At 38.1% G+C, this 16,071-nt stretch overlaps 1 protein-coding gene across 4 annotated transcripts in view; it reads right to left on the reverse strand.

Moving 5' to 3' along the window:
- prim2 (DNA primase subunit 2) overlaps positions 1–16,071 on the reverse strand; it is a 126,628-nt gene that overhangs the window by 10,069 nt on the left and 100,488 nt on the right. For all 4 annotated transcript variants that reach the window (XM_041252090.1, XM_041252092.1, XM_041252091.1 and 1 more), the window contains exons 11-12: positions 6,108–6,234; positions 1,692–1,774 (exon numbers count right to left, since the gene is read on the reverse strand). In XM_041252090.1, coding sequence (XP_041108024.1) covers positions 1,692–1,774; positions 6,108–6,234 — 210 coding nt within the window. The remainder of the gene's footprint in view (positions 1–1,691; positions 1,775–6,107; positions 6,235–16,071) is intronic.

Raw genomic sequence — 16,071 nt, forward strand, 5'->3', positions numbered from 1 at the left:
TTAAGTCCTCTGATTATATCTCATTTTTGCTGCATGTATGTGAACTGAATGAGATATTTTAAACAGTGAACTTTAAAGCCCAATTAAAAGAGAACACTGAATTAAATTAGCATCCAGAGGTTCATAATTCTTTGAGAACATTAATGCCAGCTCTTACAGCGTTCTAATTTCATTACTAGAATAATTGAATCCAGATCTGTGTATTAAAAGAGAGTGTCTTTAAAAGTGACAGTCTTGATAAATAGTCCAAACACAGAGGCTATCTAAGGAACTGCAAGAAACAAGGCAAGAGACATTATAATGGAGTATACTTGGATGACAAATTACCTGTTGAGTATAAGGTAATCTGCAATCCAGAACTGAAGTATTAAAAACAGTGTATAAAGAAAATGCAATAACAATATTAACAACAACAGTAATATTACCGGTAACAGCAGTTTCTCAGCATGTAAAGTATAGCTTTGGTCAACATCTATTAACATTACATCCTGTGGAATGATCATGCTATTTACCGTTGAGACTCTTTCAACTAGCGTGTAGCTAGTATGTACAGTATTAGAAAAAAAGGCTGGCAGATATACATTTCTGTCTTGTACAGGCAAGTCATCCAAGTGGGTGCAAGTATTTTTTGCTTAAGCCCTAAGATCCTGTGCCTGGCTATTTATCCTTTAAGCCTTGTGGTTTGGGACACTAACAGTATTTTCCTGCTGGTTATATTCCACTAAGCTGCAGAACAATTACTACAGCCCCAGCATTAACCCTTTAAGGTGTTAACACAATCATACTCAAGCGGGCTTCTAGGATGTTTCTCTGTTTTGATGACTTACAGGGCCACCGTACTTTGCAGTACTGGCTTGAAACACACATCAATGGATAGGGGAAGGGCTGACGTTCACTTCCTGATATTTTTTTCTATTTTTTTTTTGTGTGACGTCAGAGAGGGATTCAGTATCTAAAGGGTGGAGGGCGTTTTGGCAGCACAGAGAAAAAATATCACAGCCTGCTTCCACAGACATGGAAAAACGCTGTAAATCTGATGTATTTGACAGTTATATTAGAACATTTATTCTGTCTCATCTGCTTTAACATATGTTTTTACAACATTTATAAATATCAAGAAAGGAATGGATATAAGCAGATACTATTTCATGTACTAAAGTTATCACATACATATTTTATTCCTTATTACTGATAATAATGAAACTAATAACTTATTTTATTTATACAAATTTATTTTGAGCAAATAAAATCCAGTAGTGTTTATTATTGCTTATAAAAGACCCTGAGAATAAACGTGTACTGTGTCATTGCAATCAGTCAGGTGCCCAAACATCAATATTTTTCATCAACACTTTGAGGAAGTATTGTAATGTCCCTTGGGTCATAAAATAACACATTTTTATGCATGTACTTAACATTTAAAAAAAAAAAAAAACGGAATATTGTGTTCGGGAACGGGTGGGGGGGGGGGAGTTAATTATATGGTTACTGAAGTACTTTATAGTGTTCCCCAGAGTGTTCTGAAAAAAAGACAGCATTTCCAAGATGCTAGTGTAAAAAAATGTGTCAATTTTTATAGGAAGAGTGTCAAATACAGACAAAAAACACCTGGTCCTGGGGAGCAACATACTGAAAAATGCTTGGTCCTGAAAGTGTTAATGAAAGCATAATGAAGCTAACTCCTGACCCACCTGGCTTATTCCATTGGTGTGGATCTTATATGACTGCAGCTTCTGCTTCAGCAGTTCTGGGTCACTGTGTCGGAATGGGCAGCCTGGAAAGAAAGTATAAAGACAACAGCTGGAGCATCACTTGGAAGACAATATCACCATATTGTACACTGGAGATAAACTGAAGACAAAGCTAATAATACAACACATTTTATTTAAATATATTGATTGCTTTTTTTTTTTGACACCTACTTAATTGTCAGAAGGTTACAGTCATCTGCAGTTTACGTAACCTTTGTAAAAATAAGCAGTAATTTAACTAAGAATAATTCACATTTAAAATAGTGTCATATTTAAAAGGGTAATAACCAAACTTTAAAAAATACACTCAACACTACCACAATTTTCACTTTTTTTCATTTACAAATTACATCTTTATTTCTATACAATATGTATGTCATATTGTATAGAAAAGGGATTATTTATCAATGATCAACTGTTTAAATTACCTGTAATATGGTTTCATCTGAGGATGATGAACTCCACACAGAGTGAATTCTGCTCTCCATGTTGCTTGGTCAGGAGGAAACAAACCGATCTCTTACCCAGAAATCACTGATGTAATCATTTTCAGCGCAAGCCCATGTCACTTCCTCTACAAAAGCCCATGTCATAACTAGGGGCCTGAAAAATACATGCTATTTTTTTTTTTTTTTTTTTAAAGAAATTCATGAATGACAATCAAAAAAAAACTATTAATTTCACTGGGTGCCACAAAACTGCCATTTTGTTTTAAAAAAAAAACACACATTTTCTATTTACATTACAGTTTACTGACATAAGCTGCCTAAAATGTGGCATTATTGATAATTCATCAAGAACTCAAAAACCCTATTATGCTGCCTCTAATCCCAAAATACAGGCACAGAATAATAATAATAAAAAAAACAGAAACCCTACTTGATATCCTTAGCATTACAGTACAGCTCATATACACTTAATCCTTAACATTAAATGGTGTAATATGAAGCCACACCTCCTGTCTACATAACCCTGAAGAATAGACTTTGAAAGTAGAACTTAAAAAGAAGCAGGTGCTACTTACAAATCAGAGGATACTACATGCAAGCTTTTGATGCTTTGTTCCATTTCTGATGGCAAAATGAAGTCTTAATTCACACAGAACCACCATCTTGAACCAGAAACAAATGACAGACTTGCTGCGGATTTAAACACGTCTGCCTCTGTGGGTCTAGTATGATGCCATGATTCCATTTGGTAATTATTTTACAGTTACATAATGGCTGCATGTCCATACTTCATTTAGCGTGTGGTATGTACAGTCATTTCATATGATAACGTACTGCGGGGATGGTCGTCAAAGCCTGAAACATTTCCAAAGGGGGGCCCAGCAAAAAAAAGTTTGAGAACCCCTGGTCTACACCAACTACTATATAGCTATAAACTGGAGTGTATTTTACATAGAGGCTACATGTTCTACATTTGACACTAATGTCATGGCTTTGACAAATGTTATCATGGTAGGAGGTGTGATCAGATGAAGACATCCACAGCACAAAATCAAATTGCTGTAATTTGCCCCTATCAAAGGGATTCCCTCTTGGCACTGGTCTGAAGGATCCCCTGTTCCATATGAAAGAGGCGAGACAGGCGATCTATCCTGCTCAGCAGCTGTGAGAGGCGTGTTCTCCAGTAGGGGATTCTTAACAAGCAGCTGCCTTTCAGGCATCAGTGATTCTAGTACCCTTTGGAAGGGAAGCTCACTTCCAGCTGGGCCAGGGATGTTGATCTTTCTATGGACATAACAGGCAAGTTTTATATCCTGATATTCCTATCTCTACCCCAAGTGGACAAAATATACATTTACTCCCTACGGTCCTAGAACTTAAATTGACCCAGCTACCCCACAGGATAAATAGCCAACAACACTGAGAACAGAGTACACCAGCGACGGATATATCTGCACACTGAGAACTGGTTACGCTAGAGAGTTTTACTCCATGCATGAGATTAAATCTATGCTCTCATTCTTTCAGAAGGGGTCCATTCCAGCTATCTGTTGCAGTAACCCCCCCCCCTTTCCTTGGGGATCTCCATAGCTGAAGTATTCACCAAGTATAACATTCACAAGGCATAGACATACATCCTTAGAGGTCTTTTGAGGCCAAGTTCTTTCTCTTTCTCTCTCTCAAAAAAGAATAAAAAGGACAGTAAACCCTGGAGCACAGCAAGTTTTTCCAGGACAGAGGCTTACTGGTCTACAGGGAAATATCACCTCTCTCTACAGCATTGTGACAGGCTGGCGAGCGGATAGAGGCCCAGAGACAGACTGCAGTTCAAAAAAATAATACTTTTATGATAAATAAACACAAAATAAAAGGGCACAAGGGCCAAAACAAAGATATTCAAACACATATAACAAAGCAAAACTTACAAAATAAAGGTTTCCAGGCTGGGCGATGCCTTCATTGGACCATACTATTCACAAAAACACGCAAACCAAAAAAAAATAGCAAGCACAACCATCTGCTTGCTTCCTCAGCTCCCTCCTCTCCCTAATGGGAAGCTGAGGCCTCCTTTTATGTCAAGTGGCTGGGTGCTGACTGATCGTTAATTACTCCAATCAACCCCAGCCACCTGAACACAATAAACCCAGGCAGGTAGGGGAATTTAAACCCATCCCTGCCAATCTATATAGGGCAGAGCTCTGCTCTGCCACAAGCATACACTCTGCATTTCTGGGAACCTAACTCTATACACTTATAGATAGGGGCCAGGCCAACAGCACAGTTATTTCAGAAGTTTCTGGGCACTGTCAGCAGTAATCTCCTTGATAAGAGAAGCAAAACTGCAGTTTCCCTCAACATCAATCCTTCTTTGGGAGTTACAACATGAACCACAAGGTGACAACTAACACCTTCACTAAAATCATCCTGACTTTTGTCAATCTGCTGTGTACTGAAACCCCTACTTCAATCAATGAGACAAAGGACACCACAATCCATCAACCTACTTGCCAGACTTACTAATAGCATCCTGGATATACTCTGCATAGAAGCTACCCCACGAGTAACAGACCTGCCAGATGTGCTACAGGAAGTATTCAACTACTAGTTTACAAGGAGTAGCCGTTTTTTTTTCACACAATAGAACACCAGCTGCCACTATAATTCCTCGACTTTTTAGCAGGGAGCAGCCATGCACAGAATCCAATCCATTTCTTTATCGACTGGCATATGTAGGCATACTCGTCCCTGACAATTAACCAACAATATTTGGATAGTAAATTAACAGTGAGCCAGTCCTGTACCCAGTTCCTCACTGGGCCTAAAAATGTTGGATTTCTGAGATCCTGGAAATAGAGGAAGCAGTCTATGCACCTACAGTGGAGCAGTGATCTGCTGTCCAGAACAAGACAATATTTTCCATGATCCTTTGCGGTTGATTTTAGCTGTCTGAAGACCAAAGGGCAACTACTGAAAAGCTTTGGCTATCTGAACAAGTACAAAAAGGGGTGGGGTGAGGGGGTTGGGGGGCCCTTCAGGTTTTAGGTCCATACAGATGATTGGAAAAATGGAAAGAAGTTACCCTCTGTGCGACCCAAGATCAGTGCAGGACTTGGGAGTCTTTCTATCTACATTTAATATCTTTCAAAGGGGTTCTTACTTACCCGCCATCAATGTTCACATTACTACAACTTCCAACATGCTAACTAGCCGGGAAGGTCGCTAGGGTGGGTAGAGTGTTTGGTGACCGCCCCCCCTCGCCCGCCCCCCCTTATGGAGGAAGTGACATGAGCTTGTGCTGAAAATGATAACATCAAATGATCTCTGGGTAAGAGATCAGTTTGTTTCCTCCTGACCAAGCAACATGGAGACCAGTTCACTCGGTGTAGAGTTAATCAGACAAGGCAAGAAATAATATTTTAGCATTCTAAAAGCTTCAACAGCTGCCTAGTTGGTTTTGTTTAACTCATCTAAAAGGTCAGGCTTGTTTTGGAAGACAAGGTATAGCAGATGAACAGGAAAGTGTTTGGGAACCACTGCTGCATCACAACCATATTCTCTCTAAAATGAGGCATAGGTCACATAGCAACACGCTCCTGTAAACCTCCTGTCTGCTAACCCTATCTCCCCAAAAAGGCAGACTAAATAAATTTTTAAAAAGTGGAACCGCTGGGATTTTAACATGTCTACACACAGACGCTTCTGCACAAGCTACAATCTCCACTGTAGACAACATGAAATCTCAGCTGAACCCATACATTTTCCAATTGTCATTTTTTAGCCAGGATTAAAGCGCAATGCTACAAAGACAAGCACCACTTCATTATTTTCTTTGAAGGGCAAAAAGACAACTTTCAATTGATGAACATGTTTTTTGTGTTTGTTTTGAGTCTCTCAGTATAATACTCACCGTGATGGTCCCCCTGACTGGGAGGGTTAGACAGAATAATCTTCATGCAACTGTAGGGAGTGTAGTCAGTGCGCTTGCCTTCCTTGCCGAAGCTGTGGCGGATGCTGTAGGCATACGTTTTGTCAAACTGAATGGCAGAGAGGGAGACAGAAAAATGGAGATTGTTCCAGCAAGTGTCATACAACATGTCTCCTATGTCGGGTATTTCTGGGATGAAATATTTAGCTATTAGGAGAGTACCTGCTGCAGGAGTGTTGCTAAATCGAGACAGATGTGACTGGATTCTGGACACTGCAGCTCTGCTGCGGTGTGATTGAATGCACAGTAATCTTATTACTAACAGTCTCACTTCTGTCTATCAGGACACAAACTCTCATTGCAAAATATATATATATAAAAAAAAACATTTCACATTAGAGACATTTTGGTACATTTTTATGAAAATTTAAATGCTATGCAGTGTCAGCACACACACACTCTTTATATTACATTCTAATGTATATGGACAGCCCATGTTAGTATTTTATAAGCAAAGAAACCCTAAATAAGCAAATAACGTTTTAACATAGCAAAGACTTAACTACAAAGTAAAAATAAAAAAACATTGAAACATGTACTCAAAGTATATATTGAAATGTTAATATTTAAATGTCCTCTTCAAATTAACCAATGTTTGTATTTAAAAAGTTTTCAGTGGAGAACTATATACATATTCAACACATTTTTTCGGATAGTATAATTTATTTATTTATTTATTTTTTAATAGTTTATTTCTTTAAAAGTTCATTTATAAAAAAAGAAAAAACTAAGCAAAAAAACAAATAAATAAAACAAAACAAAAACAAAAACAGGAACCTCTTCCGTTTAAAAAAAATATATAAAAAATAACTCATATACTTTCACTTCTGGAAAAGAGTGTTACCAGGGAAAAAATAGCATAAGATTTTGAAATTGGAAAGAGCACTGTGACTGATATTAAAAGGTCTGCCTCAGACATTAAAACGTTTGCAGTCTTTGATAGTAGGGGTGCGGTTCTCGATAAATACATAGCATGAGTGCTTGAGCATTACACTTTCCGAATACTCAAATCCAACACCACTCTTCACTACATACAAGTGTACATAAACCATAAAGAAATACAGTACAATTAAGAGCAAAATACAAAATACAGTGACTTCAGTCCTAATAACAGTGAATACAAAACACAGTACAATTTCATATCGGGCAGTTCCAGAGCAGATAAGTGTTGACAGACCAGGGTTAGATACAAGTGCAACTGAAATACAAAAGTATTACAGATTGGGTTAAATGCAGGATTAAATACAGTAAAATAGGGAGCAGATAAGTGCAAGTTAAAGTGCATTCAAAGGCAGAGTGCTATATTGTCCAGAGGGAGATTTGAGTTTTACAGGTGTTGTCTGAATAGGTGACTCTAGAGGAGGTGCCAGAAGGCTATTACCATTCAAGCTCAAGCTATTACCATTCAAACCCAACTCCCAAGGTATACTGTCAATCCATCCAAAAATACATTAATACTTAAAAAACATTAAAATGTATACAGCACATTAGCTGGGGGTCATTGCATTTCAGTTCAGTTGTAGGCTCAAATCTACCAATCAAATACTCCCCATAGTTACAGTTCAGATGGGAAAGAGACTTCCATACGTGGGGGAAATCAGCATTGTATTTTATAGAAGAGGGTAGAAATAATTAAATCAAGTCTGTGTTTAGCAAGCTGTATGAAAAGCAAGGGTGTCATCATCTCTTGAGCTTAATGGAGTTCCATACAGAGTGTACAAGAGTGCCCCTGGTGTTGTATGAATCCTGAGGAAATTGATGAAAGTAGCATGGGAAAAACAGGTTGTTCCAAGAGCATGGTGCTGAGCAGGTGCGGTCTTTATACCCAAAGAAAACGATTCTCTGAGTATTGGTCAGTTTCACTCTATTTCCCTGTTAAACGTGGAAGGCAAGATTTTCTTCAGCACTGTTGCTCAGAGATTGTCAGATTACATATTGAAGAACTGCTTCATTGACACTTCAGTACAGAAAGACAGTATTCCAGGTCTCCCAGGACACTTAGAGCACATCGGTGTGATCTGGCAGCAAATTCAAAACAGCTAATAAGGAGAGGAAGGAGCTCCATGTGACATTCCTGGATTTAGCCAATGATACGGTTCAGTACCACATGAACTTCTTTGGGCAGCATTTGATTTTTGTTTTTCAACTTCTGAATTCACCACTACATGGCAAGGTCTAGAAATTGGAATAATGGCAGGATACACCATTTCTTCACTGGCTTTTACCATGGCAATGGAAGTAATTATTAGGGCAGCAAAATTGGTAATGGGAGGAAAATGCTTGGCTTCTGGAATGTGACCACCACCAATTACAACATACATGGATGACATGACAACCATGACTACAACAGTAGCCTGCACTAACTGATTATTGGGCAAACTAATTAATAACATTGAATGGGCACTAAATCAAGGAGCATCTCCATAACTAAAAGGTAAAGTAGTGGATAAGAGGTTCTACATTGAAGGTTAGACTATACCAACAGTGTCTGAGAAGCCTAGAAGTTTTCGGAGATGGTATGATGGGGACCTAAAGGACACAGTTTGTATGGGAGAAGTGAGACAATAAGCAGTGCAAGGGTTGAAGAGCATAGACAGAATCGCTTTAACAGGCAAACTTAAATTCCAGTGCTTTCAGTTTGGTCTACTGCAAAGGCTTCTAGCCACTCACAGGTTTCTTTAACAACAGTAGAGTTCATCGCCAGCTACATTAAGAGCTACACTTTGACAGGATGTAAGGTGAGTCGTAGCCAAAGACCGTTTACTTGGCATCATGACCAGGTGCTGCAATGTTTGGCCTTCGCATTGGAAGACATGTGCAGCATGACCAACAGGTTGCCACCAATTCCAGGAACGTATGACACACTAAGAACAATATTCCCCCATCCAAGCAACCACCAAGAACAGGTATTAAAACTAAAACTCATCTAGGACAACTGGAAGCTGCTAAAGACTGGAAAATGCTGGCAGATGTTGGACAACGACTTATCTTCCCACCTGAGACTGCCACCACTAACCTTCGACCTGATATGCTGTGGATGAGGCACATGAAAGGAAGAAACGTTGGCTTGCTCAACTAGCTTGTGAAGCAGAACAGAGAGTCCTGGTTTACACAGTGGAGGTGGATTGTCCAGGATTTGTGGCACACTCCACAACCTGGTTTCACAGACATCGGATTCAGTGGTCAAGAGATGCGCCACATAGTGAAGAACTTATCTGTAGCAGCAGAGAGGAGAAGCAACTGACTCTGGTTGAGACAAAGATTCTGGTTGTGGATCTCAAGCACAGTAAGTAAGCTGGGGTGAGTTGGAGATGGAGGAGGGTGATGCTGGTATGCCACAATCACTGTCGAATCCTCTTAAAGTGTCGTGGGCTAGTTGACGAAACACCAAGGATGGAAGGTGCCCATTTGAAGACCCCAGAGAAGTACCCTACTCAGCTCAGTCCAGACAGCTGTCATGCTGATGTGCTAGGGAGGCAGCACAGTGTTTGATCCCTGGAGCCAGCATTACACTTCAGACATCAACACCAGGCAGGAGGATATCGATATCAGATGGAAGGAAACGCAGATGGATCACATTAGTTTACAGTAAAAGAAGCTATGTCTTATTTGGTGCTTATCTTGTCAAGAGCAGAGTCCAAATATCAGCATGAAATTTTAACACCTACTCTCATGTAATGGAAATAATCATCATAATCCAATAAAACCACAATAAAATCTGATCTTGACAAGGTGACCGCCGGTTAAGTTTTAATAAAACATAGAAATACATGGCACTCAAATATTAATTATATGAATGCTCATAGGATTTAGAGAGAATTTTTCAATTCATATCCTACTCTATTAGGGCTGGTATATATTGCAGTCAATATCCTCAAAAATCAAAGGGCTTGGTTTCTGACCAGATGTTATGACCAGATAGATATTTTTTTTGTAAGTAAAGCATTTCACAACTGTTAACACAGTATCTCAAAATGAGTAACAACTTTGTTACATGTAAGACATCATTAAATTAACATTATTCATCGTTTCTTACCAATTCTGAGACATGATTATATGATCATCTGGGTCAATATTTCTATACTCTACTTTAAGAATATCCTAGCATCTTTATACAGAGACTACATTGACGTAACGTATGATTGGAATAAAGTGAATACAATGAACTTCAGAACACATTATTATATTACTGATACATTCTCAATACTTAGTGTAAAAAATATAAAATATTTATAATTATATTAGGGCTGTCACTCGGTTAAAAATTTCGATCAGTTAATTTATGGCATTAGTTGATTTAAAAAAAAAAAAAAAAAAGGTCTTTAAAGGCTTTTTATTATTTCTATTTAGTAAATGTAACAATTTACAGAGAACAACCGTTCTTTCAGGCCACTGTCAGTCACATACCTGGCTTTCTGTACTTCTGCATCTAGCAAAACCTGAGACACTATTTGAGGAATTGGTGCTTTCATCGGGCCCTCTGAATGCCAAGAAACTCACAATGATTTTTTCTTGCTTGCCCATTGATGAATTGTATTCCTACACTTCTGCTCATCCAGTTGAACATCAATCCAGTGTTTTGTCAAAGTTGTGAATCTTATAGTGGCTCGCAAGTGACTTTGGGAATGCTCATATTTTTGTGCTAACTTTGATAGGTATCCTAGATTGCTGCAGCCAGTGCTGTTCCATATCACCTTTTCTGTACTGAACAAAATACAGTTCCAGCAGTATACTTTTTTTAATTGACAGCTAACTGTCAGCCACGGATACCTTTAACAATTTGAATTTTGGAAGTATGCCTTCCCTTCCTGCGTCAGTTCGGGTATCGATTCATAACCAAATCGACTATTTTTCTATTTTTATTTGTTACTTTAAAAAGTTCAATATAATTCTCAATAACAGTCTCTATAATAAGCAATACTGTGCAAAATTTAGCTAATCTTACACCCTTACCCTAGCATATTTATATCCTGCCACTGCTCACTAATGATTGGACAGCTGCAAAACCTGGGCAGATCTTTGACTTATTCCTACTGGTTAAACCTACTAAAGACCTAAAACTGTTTATGACCCGCCTCCGCTCACTTATGATTGGACTGCCATGGAGAAAATGAAGAGCTTCTATTGGTTAATTTAAAAAAAAAAAAAAAAAGTTTTACATTTAAAAAAAAATAAAAATCTGCGCAATTAAATTGCAAAATACAAAATCTGTGATCAACTTTTTAGTTCATTAAAATCGGTCCAATTAACCTGTTAATCAGAGCAGCCCTAATTATTTTTTATTTATATGGTACCAGTCAAAAGTTTGAGTACACTTGCTAGAATTGACAATGTTTTACGTCGTATACGTTTTTGTAAATACTTGAAAATGAAAACACATGTTACAGTATACAAAATAAAACATAAAAGGAGTATCAAAGCAATGTTCAAGAAAATTGTCTCAATCTTGGATTCCTCAAAATAGCCACCCTTTGCCTTAATAACAGCCACACAAACACAAGGCATTCAGTTAACATGTTTCAGCAGGAAATCACCAGACATGTCTTCCCAGCTCTTCTGCAGCAATTCCCAGAGATGTTGGGCACTTGTGGGTAGCTTTGCTTTGACTCTTCTGTCCAGTTCGTCCCATACAAGATCAATGGGATTGAGGTCTGGAGACTGGGCAGGCCAGGTCATTAGATTGAGTTGTCCTTCACTTTCCTTCTTCGCTAGATAGTTCTTGCACAACTTTGAGGTGTGTTTGGGTCATTATCTTCTGAAGAATGAAGGACTGCCCAACTAGCTGTAATCCTGATGGAATGGCATGCCTCTGAAGTATGCTATGATAGCCATGCTGGTTGAACCGGTACCTCCAATGTAACACCATGTGAAGGGAGTGCCGATTAAAATGCCATTGCTAAACGATGAGCCTTATTAATTTCCATGAGTCCCATCAGATGACTAATAGTGCCTCAAACTAAATGGGTATCCAGGAGTGAGTCTACACTCAGTGTTATCATTTAACATTTTAGAGTTCCTTGCCCTGAAAACTACACCCCTACAAAACCCAAAACATACAGAAATGACCAGCAGACTGAGGCTGGGAATGGGGGGTAAATACAGAGCTGGAAACATTTTTATAAAGCCTGCTTGAGACAGAATAACAGCATTCAACATGGGCTCTAAAAATTTAAATGCGAAAATGAAAGGCTGTTCTAATAGTTTGCAAGGCGGGCCAACGACTACACTAATCACTATATTTATGGCAACAGCTTTTTACATGGAAAAGTGCTTTTAAAAGAACAAATGCACTCAGGATACAATAAAACCGCATAAATTATGAGTTGTAAAGCACTAATACACAACTGCTATCATTTGGCAGTGTGTTTTCTGTCATAAAAACTAGTGTGTGTATATAAGACAAGAACATTTATCGCTGCCTATACCAATCTTGGTAATAAGTAAACCTTTGATCCTAGTGGTTGTACAATATTCAGTGACAAGCAGAAGAGGACGTACCGTAAATTTACAAAGAATATGCAGAGGTAACAGAAGAAAAACCATGGAAATTGCAATTATAGGAAAATAAATTGTAAAGAAATTTTAGTGAGCCAGGAGCTACAGCCCCTGTGATGCAGAACAGCGTGTGTGTAGGACTATAGATCTTGCTGAACTGCACAGTCCACAGGGAAAGTACATTAGACCATTAGCAGTTTCTGCCGATTATTACAGCTCTGACTTGTTAATTGTTTATCCTGAAATAACTGGGGGTTTAAAAATAGAAGTGTCTGGAGAAAAAGAATTTGATGGTGGACAAAAGCAAGGTGCTAAAACAAAAAAAAAAAAACATTATTTTTGGAGTTGCCAAAAGATTTCCAGTGTGCCGCCAATTAATTTTGCAACAAAGATTTAAAACAGGATTGACACTTACGTGCTGCAAGTATGAAAAGCCCTTAAGAATACACGATGATCAAGCAGTGATTACACTTACTGACTGTACTGCACACAAGAACAAGTGGAAGCAGCAATCAAGTTTAAAAATGTAATTGGTATTTAATTCTACTTTCTTTTAAAATATACTAGGGATGTAAATATAATTTAACAAAAAATCCAACTTTGTTTTCTATCGGCTAACCGTTTAACCCTAGTTATACCGGCACACTAAATACCCTTTCCACATATATCCCATACAGGCCAGTGTTATGCAGAGCTCTTGATATGGTTGGCTGGTGCACCATTACTCCACTCCCAGCCACTGTAGCTCTCTGAAGAACTCTGCAGCTCCTTCAAAGTGATTGTTGGCCTCTCTGTTGCTTCTCTCATAAGTCCCCTTGTTTGAGCGCTGAGTTTTGAGGGACGGCCTTTTCTTGCCAGTGCCTGGGTGGTGTGATGCAGCTTCCACTTCCTGATTATCGATCCAACTGTTCTCACTGGGATATCCAAACACTTGGATATTATTTTGTACCCTTTCTCTAATCTATGCATTTGTATTACTTTATCTCCAACTTCTGTAGAATGCTCTTTGGTCTTCATTTGCCTTCAGATTCACAGCCTTACCAATGATCCTTCAACAGTGGGGTTTTTATCCAGAAAATGTGACAGCAACTTTAATCGTTCACAGGTGGAGGCCAATGGTAAGGTAACTGTGTCCTCGTTAGGGCAATTTCTTTCATTGGTGCAAAATGGGAGCTTCCACAGCACAGGGGTTGAAAACTTATGCAAGCAAGATATTTCAGTTTTTTATTTTTCTTAAAAATATTTCCCAACATAAAACCAATGTCACCTTACAATAATTGATTCTGAGTTTAAAAATAAAATATCAAACAGAACGAAATTTCAATGTACCATTTGTAATTCGGTAATATGAGAGAATTGGTCAGGGGCCTGAATACTTTTGCAAGGCACTGTATATAATTACAAATGATTCTAGACTGCCATGGTTTAAGCGTTCGTACCAGAAGGACAACTTCTTGATCCAGCTTTCGATTTTCTCATAGAGAAAAGACAAATATATCTCATCCTTTGAGTGAAATGTTAATATGCAAAGCAAGTAATTTAGCACAAGCTTTTTTTTTTTTTTTTACTGCTGATCAGGTCATTGTTGTCAGCACTTTTGCTGCATTACCATTCGATTCTCCTTCATTACTCCTGTTTCCAACACTTATTCAGAAAATTCTTTGATATTTATAAAGCAACTTTTTGAACTCCCTTCACAACAAAAATCAGAGAGACTACAGAAGTGCATCCTACTGACATGGCAAGTTGGTTGCTAGGTAACCAGTTCAGAACTTTCAGACAAAGGAAGGTAGGGAGAGGGACTCATTGGGAGTACAACTAAGTAAAAAAGGTGGCAATAATATTAATAATAATAATAATAATAAATACTATATTAACGTACCTGCTTCTTAAACTAAAATGTTTTTTTTTTTTTATTTTGCAGGTATCCGACAGATAAAACTTTGGTTTGACCACTTCATCTTTACACACTCCTCCCTTTTCTATTTTGATGCCAGCTGCTCTGCTCCGCACATGAACACCGGAAATCGACAGCTTGAGACCAGTTTGATAGATGAGTTTTCAGTCGACTAATCATGCCTAACCCGACGTCATGTGTTGCCAAATAAAAAGTTACAGGCAGAGGAGTTGCAGAGTGCAGAGGCAGTGCATAAAGAGCACATGTTTTGTTGGATATTTACAAAATGCCAGAAACATTTTATCAATTTGTATTATACTGTAGCGATCCTGGTTCCCGCAGGCAGGTGCATCACACAGTGTGAGGCAATCCACACACAGGCAGAGGGCGGGCATGAATCCAGGACCTCTCGAGCTAAAGCATAGCACCGATACCGCTGTACAAAAGAGCCAGCTCTTTTGAAATGAGCATATAAAATCAGGCTTATGTCTTCAGATGTGATTGCGTCACCTACCAGCCCTGCTGCTGCCTTCCCCTGTGCACGCAACAATACGTTAACTTATGCGAAAACGGTACGCATTTATTTATCGGTTAACCGTTTAACCTATTACATCCCTAAAATGTACAGCATGGATAATACATGTTTTTTTCTGCTCGACAACCTATGGAAAGGTTGGTGAATTACATAAGCTATTATATAATTAGGCATACCAGTGTGAAACATATATTATATTTGCACACATTAGCACAACTCACTTTTCTGTAGATGGGATTGAACTTGTCCCCTTACACTTGGGTGTGATTTAGTAGTTACATTTTTTTTCAGTTTTTAGTTGCAGTTATAAATCGTATAAAAAACAAAGGTTAGGTATACTCTTGCTCATTACAACACACTGAATAAAACAAACTTACAACAAAATGATATACTGTATGTAAACACAAAAAAAATACATATAATACCTTAGGATAGGGCTATTCGGCAATGCAGAATGTGATCTCTAAGAAATGATTGTTCTCCACCAATGAAACAAATAAAAAAATGGCAATAAACATTATTGCTTATATTTCTCTGTAGTATTTATATTTACAATCACTTGTAACCCTCAAAACATAAATGTAGGGCCACCTAAGAAACCGACTGCTATTGTGTAAGTGGGATGGCCAAAGACTTAAAAGGGAATCCCAACTGCTAATAGAGAAAGGTTTAACATGAAAGAGAAAGAGGGCTAAAACAAAAATTATTTATCGAAATAAAATCACAAAAACATACTGCATTTGGTAAGCACTTCCTACTGCATTTACCTTCTGTTGGGAAAAAAAAGTGAGATCTGTAAGTCTGCCTTTAACAGTAACATGGGTACATTCCTCAAACAAACAAAAAAAAAAAACAGATTGCATTCAATAGAGTGAATCTCTGCTGCTATTATCAACAATCCGTTACAAATGCCAGTCTTTCCTTATTATGCTAACAAATTGTTGCCAAGGATACTTGGA

This window comes from Polyodon spathula, chromosome 6, assembly GCF_017654505.1.
Source record: "Polyodon spathula isolate WHYD16114869_AA chromosome 6, ASM1765450v1, whole genome shotgun sequence".
Taxonomy (NCBI): domain Eukaryota; kingdom Metazoa; phylum Chordata; class Actinopteri; order Acipenseriformes; family Polyodontidae; genus Polyodon; species Polyodon spathula.